Raw genomic sequence first — 26,892 nt, 5'->3', positions numbered from 1 at the left:
TGCTTACTAGTGGCATGGTGCAGCATAGGACAGGTTGAGGAGAAGGAAGCTAACATCATCACTTTGGAAGGCTTTAACCTCTCCTGCTGTGGAAGAAAGACTGAAGAGCTTAGACTGAAGGCTTTTGAAATAGTTGTTGGTATATAGGCAGCATTTTGTATACTTGGTACTGATTTGGCTTATGCTTACTATAGGAAACCTGAGGTTTCAATTTTTCTCTCCCCTAGACCCTCTTCACCATGCATATGCTAGGAAACTCCTTATCAGGTGAACCCAAGTTATTTAGTACCCATTTATGATGTCCCTTATATTTCATGTTTCTCAGCTGCCACTTCAGCATATTAGTTAGCTTTTAATAGAGAGTTTTAAAACAAGTACTATAAGAATTAGTATTAAAATTAGGGTAAGGCCATATTTATCTTTACTTAGGTTTTAAATAGAGATACCAGGTATAAGTTGTAAAACCAAGTAACAGAGTTTCTATAAATTCTCTCATATTAAACAAGATGAAATAGATTGTCCTTTTTAAGCCAGGTAATATTACTGTGTTGAATAAACCAGCAGAAATTTAGAAGTTATGTTCAACTTTGAAAAAATAGCATTTAAAATTAATGTTTTAATATCTCTGCATTATTCAAAATAAATTTTTGTTAAATATCTTATTAGGTCATATTTGACCTAAGTACTGTGACAGTTCTTTCTGAAGCTATTGCAATCTGCTTAGTAGCAAGTGTAAGGAATGCCATACAGATGCACATAAACACTATTCACAGAAAAGGTAATGGGATGTGAAAAGGTTTTCATAATTCATAGCCCTGCCAGCTAATTTTTTGTCAGCTTTGTGGAGGTCAGATAACTAATTTACAAAGGAAAAGCAAAATTTCATGGTATTTTGGATGTGTAAATTGTGGGAAAGTGCAGATTGTGATACAGAAGGATGGCCTTTTGGCTTGCCTCAGGAAAAAAAATGGTGGGGAATGGCTGGTAGGAATGTCGTCCTAAGTTTGTGTGAGTATTGTGAATGGATTGTGATTTTCCAGACAGTATCTGTAGTTCCTTGGGCACAAGAGACACTAATATTGCAAAATTCTACGTAGATTATTTAAGATAATTCAAAATAGACTTTTAAAGTGAATTTAAACATTCTTAAGGTTTCTCTATAGGTCTCCAGACACACCCTATCTGTACAAATGGAAAGTTCTTTTGAGCCAGGGTCTGACCTCTTGTAGGTCAGACCAGCTAGATCCAACTCAGCTAACATCATTTACAAAAGTAATAACCAACTTTTGTGTTGATACATATATATATTTAACTGATGCACATCAGTTAGTTGTTGGTGAAGGTATGACTTCAGTGGCATTACACTCATTTGCACCAGAGATGCAATTCTAGCTAAATGCTTTTGGAGGTAAAATCAATTATACGATGATAAATAAATCCCAGTGCCACAGATTGATGACTGATGCTCATTTGAAGGAGTACATTAATTAGTGAAGGTAAAGTTTCAGGTAGTGTAATGACATGCTGGTGTAACAGGAAATACTTGAAAATAGATACATGAAATTGGCAAATGACTAAGGTACAGTTCAATACATGCCACAGAGAGCAATTTAATATACGTGAATCTATTTATTATGAATCATAAGGAAGTAAATGTTCTGTTAGTCTAAAATGAAAGCTTTTGTTGATTTATTTGCCCTTCTGCACTCATGAATTCTGCAAATATTTAATCCAAAAATAACATTATGCTTTTTCAAGTCTATAAAATATATAATGATTAAAACAAAACAAAACAAAAACAAAAACACTCATTTTAGGATTAGACTTGAAAATACATCTACAAAGCGCACAACTTCTTTTGTAGCAGATCTTTTCTTTACTGTTTTCTCATTTAGCTGCAAAGCATTTTTATTCCTTGTTCTAGCTTTAAGCTGAGCAGCTCGAGTGGCTTCTGTCTTTTTGTTTTCTCACTCGGCAGTGTGTTGCAATACTGCTTAACTTAATTAAAAGAAATACAGCTTTTCCATTAGGGCAATTGCTGTAAATTTAAATCAGGGGTTTTGCTCTAAGTTGCTTAATGCATGGAATAATTAATCATGAATATCCATTTTTCACCTGTATGAATAGCAGCAGTTCAGTCTTTACCTACTGTCAAAATTGTTACTTGTTACTTATTGATTTGAAATTTATGAGACTTCATTGTGTATATGTTTAGGAGCGATACACAGTCAAGTGGAACCTTTAAGTGACTCATGGGCTCGACTAAAACACAGCAGAGATTGGTTGTACACTTCCTCCTACTCATTTGTTGAGTCCGATTTTGATCTCTCAAGATCTCTTGGAGTTCATACTCTGATTGAAAATGTTGTCAGCTTTGTAAGTGGAGATGTGGGAAACTCTCCAGGATTTAAGGAACCAGAGGAAAGTATGTCCACCAGTCCGCAGGCATCAATAATTGCAATGGAGCAGCAGCAACTGAGGGCTGAGGTAAGTTGCAATTTAATACCTTTTCTTATTTTTCCATACATTACAGATTTTATGGATTTCTTTTAACATTGTCCAAATTCTGTCTATTAAGGAGTTTTTTCCTCCCTTTATCTTTTGAAATGTTTTAACCAAGAATTTATGAGAATTAACGAGAACTTAACAAAAAGCTGTTAAAAAGTTAAAGAATCCTCTTGAGTGTTTTAAGAGTAAACAGGAAAATGTAGTTGTCTGTCTTTTAATATAACATTTTATTTAAGTACTGTTCTTTAAATCTCAGACTTGAATTTCAGAAGAGTAGAGAGATTATCCTATGTGTGTTGCATGCAGCATTGATATGGTTAGAACTTCCAGTGCAGGCTTTAGAATTACACTAACTTTAATTGCGTGTTAACTACTTGATTTATATGAAACTTTCCATGTAGCTTATTTGTGCTGACTAGATTAAGCCAACTTCTCAATTAGTCAGAAATCAAATGGAAAGCTGACAAGAAGAATTTTCTTTGAAAATGCAAAAATGTGCTTTTAGTCTTAAGATTTATCAAAACATGGATACTGTCAGAGGAAACAGCTACATCGTTCACTCTTGCTCATAGTTGAAGATGATCGGATTTCTAAGGATGCTTCCTATTTAATACTGCCTTTTGACTGCCTTTACTTTCAGCTTCGTCTAGAAGCGCTTCATCAGATCTTAGTGCTTCTATCAGGGATGGAGGAAAAAGGGAGTGTGCCATTAATGGGAAGTCATCAAGGGCCAGGATTTCAGTCGTCTTCATTGCTTACTTCTGTTAGACTACAGTTTCTTGCTGGTTGCTTCGGTTTGGGTACTGTAGGACATGCAGGTGCCAAAGGAGAGAGTGTAAGACTGCATCACTACCAGGTATGTATTTTGATAGTTTTTGCTGTTTCAGTGGGTGATAAAAATGTTATCAGTGCTTACAGTATTTATTTGTTTGACTCAGGATGGTATCAGAGCAGCTAAGAGAAGTATTCAGATTGAAATCCAGGTGGCTGTGCACAAAATTTACCAGCAATTGTCTGCTACACTAGAAAGAGCACTGCAAGCTAATAAGCATCACATAGGTAAGTGAAAACCAGATCTGTAAAATATGTCCTCTAATAAACAGTACAACAGCTTATAAGTTTAACAAAGACGACTTTGATATGAGTGGCCAGAACTCATGGATGAAGTATCTGCCTGTGACAGCTTCTTATCTGAAGAGAGAGGGGCTTTTCAACCTCTTTTTTTTGTCTTACCTTTATTCATGTGTCAGCCCTTTTTAAGGTTTTAAAGTGTTTCTTTAAAACACCTTTCTATTCCTGTAAGCCACATACTACAATTTCCCAGTCGTCTGTTTCTTTGGCACTTTATAGTTTTGGGATTTTTTTTTTTATTTTTTTTTTTAGGTTTTCCAGGCATAAGCAGTTTTGAGAAGAGATTAAACTCTCCAAACCTTTATCCTTCATTTGGGTGCACTTTCCCTAAGCCAAAAAAAAACAACAACAGAGCATGTTGCATATTTTGAAAGCCCCTTCTGTCTTCCTTTACCACAATATTGCTGTGTGTTTCTGTTCTTGAGAGAAAGCTGGAATTTGCAATTCTTTGTGCATTTGTATTGTCAGTACAGAATAGAGTTATATAGTTTAGTTTGATGATAGAGCCTGATGGTCATGCTTACCTGAATTATTTCATTGGTTTCACTTACAATTAAATGGAATCAAAATAAATTTCTTGAGAATCTACCTGAAGTGCAAGCAGCGAATTGCATATTTCACCAAAGTTTTCCTTACTTTGGAGAAAAGAATCTGGTCTCTTTTGAGATTTAGTGTCAGAACGTTTATATCACAAACTAGATCTGTACAATATTTTTCTTTGGACAACCATGGCAGAGAGTACATTGAGTTAAAGGAGGGGATATGATGGTACATAAGAAAGACTACCTCAAAGTGTGTGATAATGACAGCTCTGTCCTGTCTTAGTATTCTTACTCTAAAGAGCTTATTAATTAAAAACAACTTTTTTTTTTTTTTTTTTTTTTTTTTTTAATCTTAGAAGCACAACAGCGTCTTCTGCTGGTAACAGTCTTTGCTCTGAGTGTACACTATCAGCCTGTTGATGTCTCCTTGGCTATTTCCACTGGTTTGCTAAATGTGCTATCACAGTTGTGTGGCACAGACACCATGCTAGGACAACCACTCCAGTTGCTGCCCAAAACTGGTATTTCTCAACTCAGTACAGCCTTGAAAGTAGCCAGTACAAGACTACTTCAGATCCTTGCAATCACCACAGGGTGAGTATTGAATGCTCCCTTGCTTTCAAAAAATGTAATCTTCTGTCTTTTCAGCATCCTTTAAAAGCAACTCTTCTTTTATGTGAGTTTTCTTTAGGATAGAAAGTGGTGTTCAGAAACATAGAAGTGAAGAAAAAAAAGTGCAGTTGCATTAATTCATAAGGAAGATGAACATTATTCGACTGATAAGTATTTTTAAATTGTAGGTGACGAGTTTCGACCAGAATAATTAAAACTTTATGGGAGCTTTATGGTTTTTTAGAACTTTAAACTGAAAGGGGGGAACTTTATTTAGAACTTTATGGGAGCTTTATGGTCTCTAAGCATTGCATTGTGGTATTCCCCCTTTTTCAAGTATGACTTCGTATAGGTCCGTTCAGTTGATAATGTTAGGCTTTCTGTTGCTGTGTAATATTCATTTATATAAAAAGTAATACCAACAATAATCTGGTAAGTGTTCTTCAGAACAGTACATTGTGTTTCTTTTCAAAACGCAAAGCAGTATTCTGAGAAATACTGGCCTCTGTTACACCAGGGAACAAGATCCAAAATTCTATCAACAGTTAAATACTTGAAGTCTGTTTGGAGCATAACTCTGATTTAATATAGGGTAGATGCACCTTAATTTCAGTGTTCATACAAGGCTGTGAATTTACCTGTCACGTCTGTTATATAAGACAAACAGAAAAAAACACCCTCAGTTGTGGAAGTGGGAATGGGATTCCACATTTAATGAACGATTTTTTTGTTCTCTTGGAAAAACTGGAAATGTGTGTTTTGACTCTAAGTTTAACTCTACAGGTTGAAAGTGTCTTAAAAGCAAGGTTCAAATAAGAGTAATCTGCAGAACTTGTGGCAAAGTAACCTGCTGCAATAGAATGAATTAGAATTAGTGCTGAGTTAACCCCAGTTTTCATTTGCACTGAATTTATAGTTGTGTCTTTATATTATTGCTCCCCTAATCAACTCTTCAATACTCTTATTTTTATTTATTGTTTGTATACAGAACTTACGCTGACAAACTGAGCCCAAAGGTGGTCCAGTCTTTGCTGGATTTATTATGCAGTCAGCTGAAGAACTTGCTATCGCAAGCTGGTGTGATGCTTATGGCTTCCTTTGGAGAAGGGGAAGGTGAGGAACATGAAGTAGAATCAAGAAAGACAGATTCAAATGGGGAGAATGAAAAGAGAGACTTCAGAGGTAATTATTTTGCATTTCTTTTACAGTTTTGAAATACCAGACAACATAATAAGCCACAGAATGCTGAGGCCCTCACACACTCAACTGTATTGATGTTGGGTCATTCTTAACTCTGTAAATTAGATTAAAAAATCATCAAATAATTTTGTGCTCAGATTAGATTTATATGCATGTGATATATTAATCAATTTGAAGGTAAGAGTAAGTAGAGAATAAGAATTACTCCATCTAATGTGTAACTAGGAGAATACTATTTTCCTCCAAAAATGGTAGTACAGTTTTTCAAAGTACAGTCATAGGAATTCAATTATCTAAGTTTTAAAGTACAAAGAAATATAATGTAATTCAGGAAGTTGCTGCATTTGCATTGTATTGTGAAGAATTTTGTGCTTTGAGTTGATTGGAAAAGGTTGACCATACCCTGTCATATTCAAAAGTTTGCAAGAGATCTTCTGAAATCTGGAAGTCCTCCCATAATTTGCAGTCCTTTAATGAACATTTTGAATTTCTGTGGAAATTATATGCCTGAAGAAATTTTTAAGCATATCTTAGTTTTAGGTATATGTATGCTTTTGGTTGTGCTTACAGCTGTCTTTGCTTCTAAATAATTAGATGACTGATGAATTTGTAAGATAATTAATTTGTAAGAAATTAGTTCACTAAGAAGCTAGAGTATAAGGTCTTCTCTTTCCACAAACATCTCCTTGTTAAGGTAATTCCCTTAGAATACGAATTGGGGCATGAGGAAGTATAGTTTTGCATCAAAACCCCTGCATGAAACAAAAAACATAGAATCGTTGATAGATAGGATGGTTTGAGTTGGAAGGGACCATAAAAATCACCTAGCTCCAACCCCCTGCCACGGGCAGTGACACCTCCCACCAGCCCAGGCTGACCAAAGCCCCATCCAGCCGGGTCTTGAACATTTCCAGGGATGGGGCAGCCACAGCTGGGCAACCTGTGCCAGTGCCTCACCACCTTCATAGGGAAGAATTTCTTCCTTATATCTAATCTAAATCTTCTCCCCTTTCAGTTTAAAGCTGTTGAAGTCCTATCACTGCACTCCCTGACAAAGAATCCTTCCCCAGCTTTCCTGTAGGCTCCCGTCAGGTGCTGGAAGCCGGCTCTAAAGTCTCAGTGAAGCCTTCTGTTCTCCAGGCTGAACAACCCTAACCCGCTCAGCTTGTTTTCATAGGAGAGGTGCTTCAGCCCTCTGAACATCCCCGTGACTTCCTCTGGACTTGTTCCAGCAGGTCCATGTCCTGCTTATGTGGGGGGCTCCAGAACTGAATGCAGTGCTACAGGTGGGGTCTCACCAGAGCAGAGTAGAAGGGGAGAATCACAACCCTCAGCCTGCTGGCTGTGGGTCTTTTGATGCATGCAATCCAGGGTACAACAAAACTTAGAAGGCAGTAGTTATGTTTCATGCTACAGAGTTACTTACAATTAAAAATGCCATAACTGATCATTACATTTTTAATTTTGGATCAGTTTGTTGCACATAACAAGGACTGCTAATATTTTTGTCGTCTGTTCAAGTCTTTGGTAGGCTTCAGATGGCTACATTTAAAACATAGCCAAGCAACTTGAACATATATTAAATATATAGACCTTGCAAATATTGAAGTGTAGTTCTAGAACCTCTATAACCGTATGCTTTTGGTGAGATACATTCAGTAATTTTCTGTATAGTTGTTTATAATCTTAGTTTACCAAAGTACCTGTGTTCTTAGTGCACCATGTGATATTTGAGTAATTATGTCTTTTTCCAAAGACATAGTTATTCCACATAGTGTAGCCTACCAATATCAATTGTATCTACTCTTTTCTATTCCACCCTACTCACAAAAAAATGAAAACTTCCAAAACTCAACTATGAATGTCTGCTTTAATTTTATTTTTTTTCTATTTTGACTTTAAAAATAGGCTATTCGCAGATACTGTAGAAGTTAAGAGTGTAAATGAAACTTTTAATTAATTTCCTAGCTGCCCTCCGAAAGCAACATGCAGCTGAATTGCACTTGGGAGACTTTCTTGTTTTCCTACGTCGGGTTGTGTCTTCAAAAGCAATTCAGTCAAAAATGGCATCTCCAAAGTGGACAGAAGTACTTCTTAATATTGCTTCTCAGAAGTGTTGCTCAGGTATGATCTTCTAAAAACGTGCTGAATAGTTAGCCATGTTTCTCTAGTGCAGTTCCTAAAACCAGGTCCTGTTAGAACATCTATGTTACACAGTAAACACCTAAAACTACATCCTGTAGATGTACAGAAGTCACACTTTGGAAAATTGCATTGGTGTCATGCAGATTGTTCCATAGGTGCGTGCCTGATGCCAAAGTCAGTTCTAGATTATTAACGTACTCTTCTATCTTCAGGAGTTCCCTTGGTTGGCAATTTGAGGACTAGACTTCTTGCACTTCATGTACTAGAAGCTGTATTACCTGCTTGTGAATCTGGCGTTGAAGATGATCAAATGGCTCAGGTCTTTATAATTTGCTATTAACTTTTACACGTGTCTTCAGAAAGTCTTGTTAAAGTTTTAAATGTTTCATAGGTTTGCTTAGAATCCAAATCAGATGAGACTTGGTGTAGGTATTTGTTTTTCTAAGAACACTAAATATTTTTACATTCATACCTACAAAGCCAAATAAAAAAATATCATTCTATTTGTTATCCTCATCTTGGATTTACAATGATCTGATTTATATTCTAATATGCCAGGTTGTTGAACGATTATTCTTGCTTCTGTCTGACTGCATGTGGGAGACTCCAATGGCTCAGGCTAAACATGCAATTCAAATAAAGGAGAAAGAACAAGAAATGAAACTACAGGTAATGATGCTTTTACCTTCTCTTTTGACTGAATGCAACTTAGTTACATTTACTCCAGATATTTTGTCCTATTTCTGATAGAAGCAAGGAGAGTCTGAAGATGAAGATGAGAATCTTCCCATCCAGGAAGTGTCCTTTGACCCTGAGAAAGCTCAATGCTGCATAGTGGAGAATGGGCAGATTCTGACTCACGGAAGTGGAGGTAAAGGATATGGATTAGCATCCACTGGAGTCACTTCTGGGTGTTACCAGTGGAAGGTAGGTTGCTTAAAAGTTTATTTATTCTCTTCTCTTACTTCTCTTCATAAACAATAGCTAACTATGATTTATCTCTTGTGAAAACATTCTTGAATAAGTGGCATTTTCAATACAAAGAGAAGAGTTTGAGGCTGCTTTTGAGCATTGCTGTCGGGAGCAAATTTTCAGCTGATATTTCACTATGCAGATAGGAGGCTGTGAATATGCGCTGAATATTTGTAGAGGTGTTGGTACATGTTCCTCAGATCTATAGTTAGTACAGATAAGATTGTCTTGCAATAGTTAATCTACTCAATTAAGTAGATTTTGATATTTTTTTTTTTCTTTAGGGAAATAATTTAGAAAATATTCTGTCTTTCAAAAAGGCACATCAGCCTGTCTGACAAGACCAGCCTTTAATTACATCATTTGAAGTAATTTATTCAGAAATACAGATAAATACACAGTTGTAGTCCAAGTTAGTAGCATCTCTGAGCATAACACTTCTTCTTTTACGTGAATCTATGTAAACCACTTGCTGTGAACGTGAGGAGTGAAGCTGGTTTATTTCCATAATAAGATTATTGCTGGCATGCCAACTTCTAGGTGTGAGTTTTGAGTCAGAAAAATAATAAATTCTTGTGTGTATTTACATGCAGTTTTCTTCATTACTACTAGGTTAAATTTTAATGACTAACCTTATACACTGTGTCCTTTTGAAGATGGAATGTGATTTTTAGCTTATTAAAATTTTTCATTTATTAATGCTTGTGAGTCAAATGGTTACATGTATACATAAATATCTATAAACTAAATTTACATTGCTTTGTTCCGTTACAATGTATATTCTGACTTTTCTTTTTAATTGCCTTCTAGTTCTACATTGTGAAAGAGAATCGAGGCAATGAAGGCACATGTGTAGGAGTTTCTCGCTGGCCAGTACATGATTTTAACCATCGCACTACCTCAGATATGTGGCTATACAGAGCCTATAGTGGTAACCTTTATCACAATGGAGAACAGACTTTGACTCTGTCCAGCTTTACACAAGGGGATTTCATCACATGTGTACTAGATATGGAAGCAAGAACTATTTCGTTTGGTAAAAATGGAGAGGTATTTAACATTAATCGTTCGTTTCTTTTTTTTTTTCTTTTTCCAACAGTAATTTGTCACAGATATTTTATATAAAGCTAAGCATGATGGTTAAATCAAGTGATAGTTCCAGTACTTACAATTATAACTTGGTCATGTTTTTACTTATTAAGGTGTTGTAAGTTTGTTTTTGTTTGTTTTATCTAGGAGCCAAAACTAGCTTTTGAAGATGTAGATGCAGCTGAGTTATACCCTTGTGTTATGTTCTATAGCAGTAATCCAGGAGAAAAGGTAATATAAACATTCATCTGCATTGGTTGTAAGTTTGTGCTTTCCCTAGACTGTGTCATATGGGTGTTGAGGATTTTGGGGGGATAAATGGGAATTGTTGGTAGTTGAGAAGTACTGATAATGTAACTGATGATCCGTTTTGTTTTAAGGCATATATAACACTACATTACTTGCTCACTACCTAGACTCTTCATGAATTCCTACATTGTGCAGTCTATTGTAAAATTAGAACATATGTTACTACTCCAAATTGATTTAGAGACTTAAAATTCTACACACAAAATCACAATCCCCAGAAACCAGAGTTAACATAGTGTTAGGAATTTAATGTGGGAAAGCATGAAATGTTGGTTTCAGTATCTTTATAGAGTTTATAGGGGTGCAGGTTTTGATCACTGTTAAGGTGAAATTCTGAGAGCGCCTCAGGAAAAAGAAAAAAAAAAAAAGCCTCAGCCAGTAATTTTTTGTATTGATCAGGAGACTCACATGTTAAAATAGCTTCCTTTGTAGGTTAAGATGAAAAGATAACTTTTAAATTGCTCTCTTTAAACACTTAGGTGAAAATATGTGATATGCAGATGCGTGGTACACCGAGAGATTTGCTACCTGGTGACCCCATCTGTAGTCCTGTTGCTGCAGTGCTGGCAGAAGCCACTATCCAACTCATTCGTATCCTTCATCGCACAGACCGTTGGACACACTGCATCAATAAAAAAATGATGGAAAGACTGAATAAAATCAAAACATGTCTTAAAGAAGCAGGTCAAAAACTGAAGAAAAGTCGCTCGATTCAAAGTCGAGAAGAGAATGAGGTGAGAGAGGAGAAAGAAAATAAAGAGGAGGAGAAAAGCAAGCATAGTAGGCATGGTCTAGCTGACCTTTCAGAACTTCAGCTGAAGATGCTGTGTGTGGAAGTGTGGCCTGTTCTAGCAGTAATTGGCGGAGTTGATGCTGGTCTTAGAGTTGGAGGTCGATGTGTACACAAGCAAACGGGACGTCATGCTACTTTACTTGGAGTAGTGAAGGAAGGCAGTACATCTGCCAAGGTCCAATGGGATGAAGCAGAGATTACAATCAGGTATAGTATGCTCACTTCCTGTACTTCTCAGAGTGTAGTCAACAAATAATATGCATCTTACATTAGAGTCATGTCGATAAGTTATTTTAAGCTTAAACTTTAAAATGATGCAGCCAAAGTTGACTGTTCAAAACTAATATGAGTAATATTTCAATAGTATCTAGTAATAAAATGCATGTCAAATATGTATTTGGTAGTTAGGAATTGATCAGCATCATTAGAATTCTTAGCTTATAGGGCTTTCTTGTAGATTCTTTTTGTAGAATTCATAGGCTGTAGGTTTTCAGAGTTGGAATGTGACCAGCTTGCCAGTTTTCCTAAATTTGAAGTGAGTGTTGCTTGCTTTAAAATTCGCATTCCTGTCCTAATTTACTGTAGCTTCTTGTTCATGGGTATAAAGAAGGTCTTTACTGGGGGACAGTGCACACTTCTGTTGTAAATTATGAACCTGCTTCTGAAGAGAGTCCTGATTTGATTTATCAGAGATGAGAACAGGTGTCTTTGCTGCATTGTCATTTCATTCTTAGAGGACTGGAAGTTGCTCTGTGGGGCTTAAAGAGTGGGACAAAGTCAGGAGGATTCTGTCTTTTTAATGGTGGCTGCGTGGTAATATTGAAATTAATGTTGCCTCAATGCAGCATTTATTTATCTTTTTTGACCTGCCTTAATGAGCTAAAGGAATGAGATATAGAAATCTCTTATGCGATAGGTTGACAAGAAAATGTATTGGAAAATATGGGCTGGCAAATTTTTGTCCTGCTTACAGTGAAAAGTAGTCAAGTATAACTCCTAAATATAACAAAAAATTAGCACTATGTACAGCTGGACAGATAGGTAGACATCCATTATTCCTCTGTGGGGTTTTCTGACCCATGTTCTAAAAGTTGCTGTCTTTAGGGCGTCTGTCCCGCTATTAGTTGTGTGTTCATTGTGATAAACAGTTGAACAGGAATGTGCAGCCAATCAAAGCTTTTACTTAGTGCTTTAAAAAAAAGTTAGGTATGCTTTCTATCTAATATTCTATTCCTATTCACAAATTCCTTTTAGGTATAATGATAAAATTTGGCTAAGCTACATTATCTTAGAAATCTGTTGTCTATTTCTAAACATCTGTCAGTGCCTAATTGATAGCTTCTGTGATGCTTCTGGATTTTTTAATGGTTGTTGAAAACCTGTGCGTGCTTTGTTGGCTTGCTCTGATATCATGTCTCCTCATTTTCTGATCATTACCTCATTTTCCCCTGTTTACACTTAATTTTTAGAATTGATCCATTTATTTCATGAAATATATTTTACATCTTACTTTGCCTACATTATTTCCTGTACTTTCCTCCTGTCTCTCCCTCACTTGCTTTTTCCTGTGTCATTCTGATCTTTATTAAAGCTTCCCAACTTTTTGGTCGCCTAGTGATACTCCCCTGTATAATCTGGAGCCCTGTGAACCACTGCCTTTTGATGTTGCAAGATTTCGTGGGCTGACAGCTGCTGTATTGCTGGACCTTACCTATCTGACTGGTATTCACGAGGATGTGGGAAAACAAAGCACTAAGAGACACGAGAAAAAACACAGACATGAATCCGAAGACAAAGGGGAAGTGGACCAGAAAACAGAGGGGGATGGTGGATCAGATACACGATTAGCACAAAGTGCTGATGATAACAAAGGACATAGTACTACAAGCTCGAAGTCAGAAAATGAAATTGCTTCCTTTTCTCTAGAGCCATCAACACTAGGTATGGAATCCCAGCACCAACCTGCTGAAGGAAGAAAAAAGAATCATGAGCATACTCCAAGAAATCATGATATAGTACAGTCAGAAATCAGAGCAGTACAGCTATCCTACCTTTATCTTGGTGCTATGAAGTCACTTAGTGTTCTTCTTAGTTGTAGTAAATATGCCGAACTACTACTAATTCCAAAAGTCCTGGCAGAAAATGGTCACAACTCTGATTGTGCTAGTTCTCCAGTTGTTCATGAAGATGTTGAAATGCGTGCTGCCCTGCAGTTCCTGATGCGACACATGGTGAAACGGGCAGTCATGCGCTCACCGATTAAAAGGGCTCTAGGACTGGCAGATTTGGAACGAGCGCAAGCCATGATCTACAAATTAGTGGTTCATGGGCTGCTGGAGGATCAGTTTGGTGGCAGACTTAAGCAAGGTATGTTTACAAAATTATGAAAGTACAGTGCTAAGTTATTTTTTATTCCTATTGAAATTATGTAGGAACAATGACGATATAAATGACATAACCTTGTAATTGTGTAGTGGAAGTACTTTGATGAATCTTGATTGGACAGAGAAATTTCAGAGACATACTGCTTTGTAGATATAATGCTGATTTTTTTATTATTTTGTGTTTTCCTCAGTTCTTTATTTTTATAAAATGTGAGTGTGTATCAATCAGAAATGTAAAAGTTTCTAATTTTTCTTTGTGCTTTAAAAAAAAACAAGTTGTTCTGTATATATTTGTCAGAAGGTTTTCTATATGGCACGAGTATCACAAAGTTGACTGTTGTTAAACATAATAGCTTGCAGTCATGTTAACAAGTAATACTGAAAGTGCGTATGTTCATGCTGTAAGTAACCTCTATTACTCTCTGTGAAAATCTTGAATCAGTTGTAAGGTTTGGGGTTTTGTTTGTTTGTACGTTTGTTTTCCTGAGATATTTGGCATTGCATTAACAAGATGTTGAAGAGAGAATGCATACCATTTCTTCTGTTAATCTTAAAAATATGCATATTACAGGGAAACTATTTAAATCAATATAAACAAAGAAGAAATATCTAAAATATTTTTAAAAACTATGTAAAATATTAAAGCTAATTCCTGTGCTGTTTGCTTCTTTACCATCTTACAGATTTGTTAGATACCAACCAAAAAACCTTCAAAGATCTGTTACTTAGGCTGGCAAGTTAAAAATAGCTTTATTAATTAAACAGCTAAAACAATAAGAACAGTAGCTCTTAGAACATTAAGTATCATAAGATCTAACAAATAAATGGCTTCTGTTACCATCCAGAAAGATTTACTTACTGTTCAACTTGTATCAGTATGACAACAACGATAGACCAATTTATTTCCTTAAGTCCATAAGTTATTGGAATAGGTATTTGTATTGTGTCTCCCCTTTCCTAGGGGAGAATTTTAAACATTGATGGTTTTAAACCCTGATAGCCACAGATACTATTTTTCAATACTCAATTGCATTACTGTCCTTTTTCTGTTGCAGAAGTAGATCAGCAAGTAGAAGAAGGTGATCAGTCTCAGCAAGCCCAAACACCAGTTACAACCAGCCCTTCTGCTTCTAGCACAACATCTTTCATGAGCAGCTCTCTGGAGGATACCACCACTGCTACTACTCCAGTAACTGATACTGAAACTGTTCCAGCTTCAGAGTCACCTGGTGTTATGCCTCTTAGTCTTCTTAGGTAAAATATCTTTATTTTCAACAAAATTGATTTTGTGGGTGTAGGGAACTGGTTTTGTAATTTAGGTATGTCATCAGCTCTCTAAGGCTTTGAAAATGTTAATGTTGCCTCCTCAGAAGACAGAGTTCATTTTGTTGCTTTATTTGCAATACATGCATTTCTAGAAATAAAAAGCAGCTAAGCTTTTTATATATAGCGTACATATACATAGAATCTTAATTCTTCAGGACAGGAGAAAATACCTTTCTTCTATTGTTTTCAATTTCTGTTCAGTTTTTTATTGTCTTTAGTTTCCATTTTTATTTGATGTGGTTTAAAATACAAGTCTGCGAAATTCTGTATTTTAACGAATCGTTCTTGATTTTCAAACTAAAGTAGGTCTTAGTTTGCAGGTAGCACTTCAGTCCTGTTTGTTTCGTCTTACCCTGACATACTGAAACGCAAGTAAGATAAAGCTAGTTAACCTGCAAAGGTTACTTGTGATGTGGAAAGAAATCTGCTTTACATTGAATACAGTCCTGTTGTAAGTTTATTACTTTTGTTGATGTGTCTTACCTCTTTTCTTAGAGGTTTTGCAGATACAATTTGACAAAAGCCAGGACAAGTCCTATCACCAGGACAGAGAAAGTATCTTGAAAGAAATGATTAGTTGGGCTGAGTTCAGAACAAAGTGGGGAAATGGGAAAAGATTTACTTTTCTTTTTATCTCCTAGGACAGCCCTTGGTTTCTGAGGTATTTTTAGGTGCATGTTTGAGGACTGAGTTGTCCAGGCAAAATGTTAGGAATGAGCTGTTCCTACAGTGTTCCTCTCCCAACACCCCAATTGTACATACTGCACCTTACCCCTACAAAACTAATTTTCTGTAAGGTGCATTTGTCAAGTCATACTCTAATTTGATGCTTTTAAGTGTCAGACCTTTTCCAGGGTAGATCTTTTTCATATAAATGTATTTTGTTTTTTATTATAGGCAGATGTTCTCTAGCTATCCTACTACAACTGTACTTCCAGCACGACGTGCTCAGACTCCTCCAATATCTTCTTTACCAACATCTCCTTCAGATGAAGTTGGAAGGAGGCAAAGTTTGACTTCTCCTGATTCCCAGTCTGCAAGGCCTGCAAACCGTACAGGTATAGTTGTCAATGTAAATAGAAATATGGACAGTTAGTAAGTTCACAATTGTTGAGTGAGAATCTCAAGACCCTAAAGAACACAGTATTGTGATCCAGAGGAGATAGTAATAAAAATAAACATAAAAATCCAAATCTATGTTTTATATTCAATGAATAGAAGAGTCTGAGTTAATGAATATTCTTCGGATTTTATACACAGCGCTGAGAAACCAAGTCTGTACTTCAGAATTCCTGACTGCTACAATTTATTATTCTTGTTCTTATATCCGTGCTGTAAGTTGGCTTTTTGATGTCACTGTTGCATAGCAACTTATCTTTTCAGTTTCACCTCATTTTTCTGATGAGATGTCTTGCTTCTGAATCATAATACAGTGTTTTCAACAGTGTTTGTCAGTACATTTAATGTCTTTGTTGATCAGGAGATTAGTGTTTCTGTTAAACTTTTTGAGCAGTAACTGAACTTTTTAGAGTTTCCTGAGAGACACTTTGCACAAAAGGATAGATGTAATCTGTAAAGAGATTTTCAGGTATCTGTCTTCAGCTTATAAGAGGCCTCTTCAGAGGAATGTGTATTTGTGTGATCTCACAATAGTTGTGAATCTTGATATTTCAGGCAAGGATAATGTTTATCTAGTCTACCTAAAAGTAAATCAAATAGATAATTTGATAGAGTTTTAAAAGGAAATTTAAAAAGGTATTAGAAATACCTTAATACAAATAATCCTTTACATATTATGAGTGCCATATTTGATTAAACATAGGCTGACATAATACATATGTTACCAGTAAGAATAAGCACTGTCAGATTTCATTATAGAAAGTATCTTACCTTGTGTTAGAAAGTAATAGAGACAAAATTTGTTAAAGACAGCTATTCTTTTATCTGAAGCTAACGTATCTTTGCTAAATCAGAAGAAGGTTTCCTAAAGTGTAAGATAATAAAGATTTACACGCTTACATTCAATATTTTCCGTCTTTTAAGCTTTGTCTGATCCAAGCAGCCGACTTTCAACATCCCCTCCTCCTCCTGCCATTGCTGTTCCATTGTTAGAGATGGGGTTCTCGCTCAGGCAGATTGCAAAAGCCATGGAAGCCACAGGTAATCTATAACTTTATCAATTTAAACTGAAAAATCAGATAAACATTCCATTGGAAAAAAAAGTGTGTTTCATACTTTTTTAAATTCTACAAGTGTTTGTGGGGAAAAAAGGGGTTTTCACCATCAGTGACGTAGTACAATTTCCAAGTATGATTTTCTTCTTTTCAGGTGCCAGAGGAGAAGCAGATGCACAGAATATCACAGTGCTGGCCATGTGGATGATAGAGCATCCTGGAAATGAAGATGATGAAGAGCCCCAGTCAGAAGTGACTGTAGATTCACGACATGGAACAATAGTCTCTGGAAGCGGTGGAAAATCTGGTGATCATTGTTATTTGCAGTCACCAGGTGATATCCCATCTGCTGATGCCACTGAAATGGAGGAAGGCTTTAGTGAAAGGTAAACTGTAGTTTTCTTCTAATAGCTTTAAATCTCTTGCTGAAACTGAAAGCCTCACATGTTTAGTGTTGCTGACAGAAAGCTCTGTAATGACACTTCTGAATTTTGTTACAATGTTAGTATAAGCAAAGATGCAATTAAAATAGGTCTACACTATGCGTTTACTTTCCAGTATTGTTTATGCACAAAACTGGGGAAGAACATTGAACATCCTTCCTTCAAAAAAGGAGGATGTGTAAACAAAGGAAGTCATATAGCTTATTTCTTACCAGGAAGACTAGTACTAATAAAGCAGAAATTCATTGGAGAGAGGTTGTTTTTTGTTTGTTTGTTTGTTTTTCCCTTCAGTCTATTTGTGAACAGATATTTTCTTATATTTTTCTTTTTAAATAAATTCTTGGTTTGTTCAAAGAGGATGAAATTGAATTCAAGTTTACATTCTTGGCCACCTTCACAACCTTAGATTTAAAATTTGTATTAATCAAGGAAGAAAACATTATTTATTGTTTTAATTCTAAAAATAGCAGTTATGTTGTTAAGTGACACCTACTAGGAATCATACCAGCCTTTTATTAATAAGGAAGGTGAGAATTGTTAACATGTATTTTGAGAACACTTTTGTTGAGATTGCTCAATCCTAATGAGAAACACAATTATAGATTTCCTTAATTACATTGACCGAGGTAAACTCACTTCACAGGGAACTCACAGATTTCATGTGGGGGAAAAGTAAACTACTAACAAGTGTTACTAAGTAACTTAAATTCACTTTTTTTGCAAAAAATTTTGAACAAAAGGGGAAATTACTGATGCAGGGACAGAAGTGTTGATATTATTTCTTTAAAAAAGGAAAAGAAACTTAAGCAAGCTTATAGTTAACATAGCATAAAAACAATGCTCTCCCAACATTTCTGGAGTGCTCAGCCACTTTGGAAACATTGCTGCATGTCACTTCTTAAAGTAAATATCACGGTCAAAAAATACAGCAAATATGTGCTTCAGTAGAAAAGAAAATGCTTGAATTCCAAAATTCCTTTTTTTCCCTCTGTGACAGAAATGGAAAACCAAATAAATACATTTTTAAATAATTAAAAATATTATGGTATTTTTCCATAGCTACTATATGTAGCTCTTTAAAACTTATTTTGACTTACCTGTTAATTCTACAAATTCTTTTAGCCCTGATAATATGGATCATGCTGATAATGCAGCTTCTGCAAGTGGACCTCCTTCTAGAAGTCGCTCAGCTGTAACAAGAAGACACAAATTAGATTTAGCTGCCCGAACATTGCTAGCACGTGCTGGTAAGTGTGCTAAAAGACTTCCACGGTCTTTGCATATCCAATAAATGAAGAGGAGGGAGTTTGGTACCTAACATGAAAGTTACACAAGTCTCCTTTGAATATGTATATCAACGTATCTTTAGTTTAAGTGTCATAGTTAGATTATGTTTATATGAGTTTAAAAACAAAGTAGAAGAAAGTTGAAAGTGTATTAATGTTTATTATCTGCAAAATAAAAGCACTACTTTCCTTTTTACTTGAGCGGGATTATACCGCTCTGTACAGGCCCACGGGAATCAGAATCGAAGAGGAGCAATATGTTTGCAGCCAGATCCTGGGGCTCTTTATGACTTCAACTTGGATGAGGAGTTGGAAATTGACCTTGATGATGAAGCAATGGAAGCTATGTTTGGTCAAGACCTGGCTAGCGATAATGATATTCTGGGAATGTGGATCCCAGAGGTATTGGATTGGCCTACCTGGGTGTGTGTGACTGCAGCGGGGGCTGCTTTAACTTACTGCTTTTTGCACGTTTGCATTTTGTAATTTAACACACATAAGTTTATATCCTTTTTGAAAATATCTTACTTCAAGCTAGCGATGCTGAAATCTTTCTTGTATTCCATAGCTTCACTTTTAGATTAAGAATGGTGCTCTCCTGGATTTCTTGTTCTGCTCTGTGTAAATAGTTTTAAATATATGCTCTATGCAAATAGTTTTGAAAGATGGCAACAGAACTAGTGTAGTTGTTTTGATATTACTTAGAAATCAATTAGGCATTTCAGATTGTTTGTCTGTGTATGGGATAACAAACGCAGTTGTAAATTTATGTTCTATTTAAAATAACAATACTAAAATAATAAGTCAGATCTGTAGCAACATAATTTACACTTAAATCAGTTTTGCTATCTTAATTTAGTAATGTTGGGACTCTAAGAAGGATATAGTGACAGACCTCACTCAATTGTTGGTTAGCCCACTCAAAGTACATTTGATTTGAAAGAGAAATACACGAACTGTAGTTTGTTAATCATTGGGTTATCCATCTCACTTTGACAAGCAACCTACAAGACTCAACTTTCATCTCCTAATTATAATGTTACATGACTGCTATGTAACATGAAGCAGGTTTCAGTAGGCATGTATAATCTTCAGAGGGCTTGTTTCATTGGAGCATCTTGATGAAATTAAGTAGGATAGAGATGTAATTCTAGAATAATGAACTCTAAATTCAGGTAACACCTCCAAATGTATTGACACAAATTATTACTGTTGCTCAGTAAATGTAAAGGCTGATTGTCTGGAAACAGTGAATTCTTTCTTCTTTTTTACATCTAGTCTCAGTCAAGTTGTAAGAAGATAAATACAGTGTTAAATGTAAACTAGCAAAGTTATATGTGAAAACCATTAAGAATTTTGAGTCAGATCTGAAATGAATTTTGAAAATCTCATCCCCTGATTTACATCCCAGTGTTTTTCCTGTCCTCAGGAAAATAATATTGTCCTCACTTAATAATATTGGCATATTTTTGTATCTAATATGAAGGTAATGATGCTCTACAACTAACACGAAAATCTTATTTTGCAGCATGTTTGTGAATCTGAAGACAGAGAAGAAGTAGTCGTTTGCGAACTGTGTGAATCGAGTGTTGTCAGCTTCAATCAACATATGAAAAGAAACCATCCAGGCTGCGGTCGCAGTGCAAATCGTCAGGGCTACCGTAGCAATGGTTCTTATGTAGATGGATGGTTTGGTGGTGAATGTGGAAGCGGAAATCCCTACTATTTATTGTGTGGCATCTGCAGAGAGAAGTACTTAGCCCTGAAGAGTAAATCTAAAACATCAGCTTCAGAAAGGTACAGAAATAAAAGACAGTGGAATAGTGTGTGTGAAGAAAGAAAAGAACTTAAAAAATGCTTACTAGTTTTTAAGAATTTGATTGAAGAAATTAAAAATTTTAGTGGAACTGTTGCCCATATTAATTTTAACTGAGGCTTGAAAACTTTCTCTTTATTAACAAAAGCATATTTAGAAAAAAGCCTGTCTTGATTTTAATGAAAAAAGAAAAGGAATTATTTCTTCAAATGTTGCCTTTTCGTGTTGAAAAACTGTTTTTTCAGTTTTGTCTGAAAATTCCAGTATTTTTATGGGCCTTTTCTACATTCATACTGCAAAATGCTTCCCCCCTCCACACACACTTTTAGAAACTGTTTTATTCATTTCTCTGTCGCTAGTCATTTCCACAAGTCATATATATGTTGACCTAACAGTAATCTTACAGTAAACAGAATTTAAAACTGGTATACATATTATGTAAAGTATTGGAGCCATTTAGTTACTTTCTTTGTTCTTTTTTTCCATATAGGTACAAAGGCCAGGCTCCCGATTTAATAGGTAAACAAGACAGTGTCTATGAAGGTATGTTTTAAAGTTTTTGAATATACTGAATACTTCACACTTACACAGTGTTTTTATTTTTCCATAAACAAAAAATGCAAATAAATATGTAATGAAACTGTACTTGAAGATATACTTTTAAATCTTCATATTAGATTTATTTCTGTATTTATTTAAGTTCAAATGGAAATCAATCAGTGACATTTTTCCCCTGTATTTCATCTGATGGCTAACATTCAGCTTTGTTTGATGAGGTGTTGTAAGTTGATGTTATATCCAGAATTGCATGTGCAAAGTTTTATACTGAAATGGATTTCATTAGCTGCCATTTTAGAAGAGGTTAATTAGCATAAGTTAGAGTCTTGAAAATCTGCCATTTAGGCTTGTTTTTACTCTTTCTACCTTTTTACTAGCCAAGAATGTATTGAGAATGTCTTTCACACTTCAGCAGACTATTTCTAGTGACTCTGGTCATTTGATTCTGGGCCTTTCTGTAGCTTGTATGATCACAGTTACATGAGTTGCCACATTTGTATATCTAAGAGTAAATGAGTGCTCCAGAACTTAAGGGCAAGCTTGTTTTCCAGCAGGTAAAAGCTGTTGAGATTCTATTGTATGGGGAGTGAGACAGAGAAGGAGAGGTAACTAGATTTAAGTTGGCTTCTGTGTAAATGGCTGGGAAGTGAATGTACTATTGGAGTATGTAATTGAATTACATTTACAGTGTTTGGTGGAGAGGGAGGGGCTGGGAGCTGATGTGGGGGAAGGAAAAGCAAAAACCTGGATGTACAAATATGACCTCAGAACTCATGCATACTTTGTGATAAATATGAAGACTAGAAATTTCTAGTAGCTTTCTTTTATTGTTCGGTCCTTTGGAATACACACCTGTTGTCATGATTTAAAGCTCAACTGTATGTCCACACTTCTCAAGGTATTCCAGATTTTGAAGTTGTCTTGTGCTAGATACAGTAACTTCTTGCTTCTTTGTTTTAAAAAAATGGTTCTTAAGAGAATCTTCTATGAAAGTTCTGTGCAGTAGAAATGAAGATCAGATTTAATGGGGATGGGAAAGGAGAGGGGTTCTGATTCCCTGTGTTGTGCCTATGGCAACATCTAAAGATGGGAATTAAGGCTACTAAGTTGCAGATTGCAATTCATAGTTTATACTCTGTATGTACTTATTTATTTATTTTAATTTATTAAAATTGTTTGCTACTTTCAGATTTTGTAACCAAGTTCAATTGTATTTCTCCAATTGTAGAAGACTGGGATATGTTAGATGTAGATGAAGATGAAAAGCTGACAGGAGAAGAGGAGTTTGAATTACTGGCTGGACCTCTTGGGTTAAATGATCGACGTATTGTACCTGAACCTGTACAGTTCCCTGACAGTGACCCTCTGGGTGCGTCAGTTGCAATGGTGACAGCCACCAACAGTATGGAAGAAACATTGATGCAAATAGGTAAATTTGATACTAGTTTCATTCACACAATGAATATGTCCCCTTTGGTGTACTTTTATGGGAGTGATGCAGAAGTACTTTGTCAGTCTTTCCTGTTCCATGAAGAAACAAAGACAAATTCTAAATTTTCCTTGTATTATAAGGGAGTTCTTGAGGAGTGTGAGGCATTTTTATTGACAGAGGTCTTGATAAAGTTGCGACCATATTTCTACAAGAAATGCCAGTAGCATGTTTTCCATAACTCAAAGATGCATGGATTTAAGTTTTGATTTGCTATCCTACTGAAATGCAGGATCAATATTTAACTTCATAGACCCCTTTAGTGGACAAGGGAAACAGAAGAATTATTTAACTTCAGTAATATCAAGTTGTTGATTATCTAGCTTTGAAAATAAGTAGTAATTAAGTTATGCAGAATTTCAGGAGTGTATTTTCTACTTGCTATAGTTCTGTACGTGTGAAATGTTGAAAACTTTAAGTTTTTTTTTTAAGTAAGTCTATTCCAAATTTCCTTCTGTGCTTATTACCAAATGATAATGTTCTGGTTTTCTTGAACACTAACACAGATTGTTATTTCCAAGGCTGTCACGGCTCTATAGAAAAAAGTTCTTCTGGCAGGATAACCTTAGGAGAACAGGCAGCTGCCCTAGTAAATCCACATGACCGTGTTATGGCCCTAAGAAGAGTGACAGCTGCTGCACAAGTCCTCCTTGCAAGAACTATGGTTATGAGAGCGCTTTCACTTTTGTCTGTCAGGTTTGTGGCATCCTTGGCAACATTTCTGCCTTTTCATTTGGAATCAGTTATGAAATTGTTTGATAACGATGCAATTTTAAGTTATTTGGGAAAGTTGATTCCCACTTTAAATACTTAAATCATACTGTTAAGAAAGCAGGCTTTGTTGATTTTGTTCTTTTGAGCTCTCTCTTCAAACTTTATGAAAGAGACTTCTACACTGTATATAGAAGGCAGACTCCAGTAATATTAACCACTCGAAAAATAACGATTCTGTGTTTGCCATTTGGTTTTTGTTCCAGATAAGTATTAGAACATAAAGGTAAACATTACAGGAAAGAGGAGATATTGCAGGAGTTAATGGGATATGAGGATTTAAATATGGGTTTTGTACAAGACTGCAGCTGTGAAGAAGTCAAAGACATCTGGCATATGCATTTTGCCATAGCATAATTCTAAAAATGAATTATCCATGTAACTTTGTTTATGAGTGATTCCAGGTAAACACATCGATTTTTGCTAGGGCAAGGCTGTAATAGTTCTTTTCTTCACTCTCAGCTTAAAAGAAAAGGAGTGGAGGGGTCTGCAGCTTCATTTCTCTCTATTCTCCTTCCCTCTGAACGTTAGCAATATCCAGCTAATCAAACAGGCAATGTTCACTAATGGTTTGGGAATAGTTTGGGCCAAATGTAACTTTCTTTATGAATATACTAGCAAAACCAAGAGCATTTGTTTCCATTTTTCACAGTGGTTCCAGTTGTAGTCTGGCAGCTGGTCTTGAATCCTTGGGATTAACAGATATCAGAACTTTGGTTCGTTTAATGTGCCTCGCTGCAGCAGGGAGAGCAGGACTCTCAACAAGTCCATCCACTGTGTCAAGTTCAACAGAGCGATCTAGAGGAATACACAGCAAAACAAGCAAGCCTATATCTTGTCTTGCCTACCTGAGTACAGCAGTAGGCTGTTTGGCATCAAACACTCCTAGTGCTGCTAAACTGCTGGTTCAGTTATGTACGCAGGTATGACTGTTATATATTAATATATATTACTGCTTATATATGAGATGAAGCAATCCATTGTGTACATAGTTCATGATAGTTTATTAATTTATTAGCAGCAGTAGTATTAAATGTAATTATTTTGCTTGTTCTAGTTATTTATTCTATTTGTTTATTTTTAGAATTTGATTTCTGCAGCAACTGGTGTAAACTTAACAACAGTTGATGATCCAATTCAACGAAAATTTTTGCCAAGCTTTTTAAGAGGAATTGCTGAAGAAAACAAACTTGTAACATCTCCGAATTTTGTGGTTACTCAGGCACTTGTAGCATTGTTGGCAGACAAAGGGGCCAAACTGAGGCCAAACTATGATAAAGCAGAAATCGAAAAGAAAGGTAGGAGAAGATTTCTATTTATTCTAAACATTAATTATTAAATCTTCAATTTGTAATTTCTATTTAAGGAGGGTTGCTAGAATAATTATAAATATATATGCTCTCAAAAATGTACAGAACTTGTTTTCACTGAAGTAGTCTACGGAAGTAGTTCAGTACACAAATTTTACTTAGAAATATGGTTTTATTGCATACCTGTATCTTCCGTCACTTGAAAAGAAATCTAAGTGTTTTTGTGTATTCAAAGCCATATAGGTATAGCATTTGGCCTCTTTTGTGCCACGTGATAAAATTAAATGGAAAAACAGTTGATTCCTGCCACCCAAGTATTTTTCTGTCTCTGTCACAGAAAAGTTTGTTGTCTCTGCGGTGAGAAGTCAGGGAAACAGAAAACAACTTTTGTGCCTCCACAGCAGACTGTTGCTGTATTCAGGGGAGGGAAGGACATAATGGTGACAGCAGCTTATCTCTGTCAGAGGAGGCATTTTGCTGTTTAGACAGCACTTGTGCTTTGAATAACCATTTTCTATATGGTGGGAATAAGACTAGTCATAATTCTCTTGTTTAGTTTTTGTGTAAATTTAAAGGAGGTTATTTTTCTCTTGGTATCAGAAGATATTTTTTCTAATATTCACTGTTAGTTGCAACATTCTTATAAAAAGGTTGTTAATCTTTTTATTTTTTTTCTGGAAATTATAGCTAATGCTGTGTTCGTTTGTGTACTTCTGTTTGGTACTCATCTAGGCATCATCTCATTGTTTTGTTTAAGCAGGTTTAATTGCCCATTTGTATGCCCATCCTTCCTATGATCCTTCTGCTGTAGGCCCTCTGGAGCTGGCTAATGCACTAGCAGCTTGCTGCCTTTCTTCAAGGTTATCTTCGCAACATAGGCAGTGGGCTGCTCAGCAGCTGGTGCGAACTCTTGCAGCTCATGATCGAGATAATCAAACTATCCCTCAGACCCTCGCTGATATGGGGGGAGACTTACGAAAATGTTCCTTCATAAAATTAGAGGCTCATCAGAACAGGGTAAGCATGATTTCTACCAAAATTGCATGAATTTTAATACTCTACTTCTTTTGCAGAATACAGAAAAAATAAAATAGTTTTATTTTACAAATACACTGACTGAAATTATTTACCACAAAAAGTAATTTTTGGTGATAAACTATATTACTGCTTGAGGGTACTTCTAATACAGAAAAATGCCTAGGTTCTTTGAAGCTAGGTTCTATTAAAGGAGACGTGAAATTGTTCTCAGCGCATTAAGTTGGTATAATCATCATAAGTTTTTTTAGACTAGATCATAATTTGAAGAAGTTTTTCTGTCGTAGTAAACATCTACTCTGTGCAATAGTGGCCTGTGGAGCAGTGGGTCTGAACAAATAGCAGCATTCTTATAAAATACTCTTAGTGATATTACATTGTACTACAAATATAGAAAACTGTATTGGGTTTGGTGGTTACAGTATTTCAGTAATGTAGCTAATGCTGTGTCCTGGTGGTTAAAGTTTGTGTTAATATTAGTGAATAAATATAACTTAGCTTTAGGTTTAAACTCCAATTTTGCCATGATCACTTTGACATTTGTAGGTCATGACATGTGTTTGGTGCAATAAAAAGGGACTTCTGGCAACTAGTGGAAATGATGGTACCATAAGAGTGTGGAATGTTACCAAGAAGCAGTATTCATTGCAACAAACGTGTGTGCTCAACAAATTGTAAGTTAATTCTTTGTAATAATCAGATACTTAATATAAGTTGTAACTGTGCAAGATAATGAAAGGAGCCAATCATGCAATTTTTCCTGCATGGACATTATTTCATCTTTTTTATTCTTGGAACTATTGCTGTGTTTATGGTAGGCAATGTAAATTAAGTGTCTTAAAACAGAAAACACAACTTAAATATCAAGCTGATAAGAGTCAGTATAAGGAGATCATGTTAAAACTGTTTTAAAATAGTCTTAATAATTTCATCTAATGATGAATGAGTAAAATAAAAACTGTAAGGGTCTGTCATACATAAGGAAAAAAAAGGTAAAAT

At 35.6% G+C, this 26,892-nt stretch overlaps 1 protein-coding gene across 13 annotated transcripts in view; it reads left to right on the top strand.

Annotated features, from left to right (window-relative positions):
• The window catches only part of HERC1 (HECT and RLD domain containing E3 ubiquitin protein ligase family member 1), a 97,237-nt gene that overhangs the window by 48,526 nt on the left and 21,819 nt on the right, over window positions 1-26,892 (top strand). For 5 of the 13 annotated variants that reach the window (XM_035335850.1, XM_035335854.1, XM_035335857.1 and 2 more), the window contains 27 exons: window positions 2,216-2,487; window positions 3,149-3,364; window positions 3,447-3,567; window positions 4,538-4,775; window positions 5,782-5,975; window positions 7,962-8,117; window positions 8,351-8,457; window positions 8,697-8,807; window positions 8,889-9,065; window positions 9,921-10,160; window positions 10,347-10,430; window positions 10,988-11,508; window positions 12,893-13,668; window positions 14,741-14,939; window positions 15,909-16,069; window positions 17,055-17,171; window positions 17,340-17,571; window positions 18,751-18,875; window positions 19,117-19,337; window positions 20,443-20,711; window positions 21,221-21,273; window positions 22,478-22,717; window positions 23,299-23,473; window positions 24,201-24,471; window positions 24,633-24,846; window positions 25,616-25,875; window positions 26,440-26,567. In XM_035335850.1, coding sequence (XP_035191741.1) covers window positions 2,216-2,487; window positions 3,149-3,364; window positions 3,447-3,567; window positions 4,538-4,775; window positions 5,782-5,975; window positions 7,962-8,117; window positions 8,351-8,457; window positions 8,697-8,807; window positions 8,889-9,065; window positions 9,921-10,160; window positions 10,347-10,430; window positions 10,988-11,508; window positions 12,893-13,668; window positions 14,741-14,939; window positions 15,909-16,069; window positions 17,055-17,171; window positions 17,340-17,571; window positions 18,751-18,875; window positions 19,117-19,337; window positions 20,443-20,711; window positions 21,221-21,273; window positions 22,478-22,717; window positions 23,299-23,473; window positions 24,201-24,471; window positions 24,633-24,846; window positions 25,616-25,875; window positions 26,440-26,567 — 5,878 coding nt within the window. The remainder of the gene's footprint in view (window positions 1-2,215; window positions 2,488-3,148; window positions 3,365-3,446; window positions 3,568-4,537; window positions 4,776-5,781; window positions 5,976-7,961; window positions 8,118-8,350; window positions 8,458-8,696; window positions 8,808-8,888; window positions 9,066-9,920; window positions 10,161-10,346; window positions 10,431-10,987; window positions 11,509-12,892; window positions 13,669-14,740; window positions 14,940-15,908; window positions 16,070-17,054; window positions 17,172-17,339; window positions 17,572-18,750; window positions 18,876-19,116; window positions 19,338-20,442; window positions 20,712-21,220; window positions 21,274-22,477; window positions 22,718-23,298; window positions 23,474-24,200; window positions 24,472-24,632; window positions 24,847-25,615; window positions 25,876-26,439; window positions 26,568-26,892) is intronic. The other 8 variants (XM_035335855.1, XM_035335860.1, XM_035335851.1 and 5 more) reach the window with 7 other exon arrangements.

This window comes from Oxyura jamaicensis, chromosome 10 (assembly GCF_011077185.1).
Source record: "Oxyura jamaicensis isolate SHBP4307 breed ruddy duck chromosome 10, BPBGC_Ojam_1.0, whole genome shotgun sequence".
NCBI lineage: Eukaryota > Metazoa > Chordata > Aves > Anseriformes > Anatidae > Oxyura > Oxyura jamaicensis.
The sequence above is the reverse complement of the archived record's forward strand: the minus strand, read 5'-3'. Positions and strand labels throughout refer to the sequence as shown.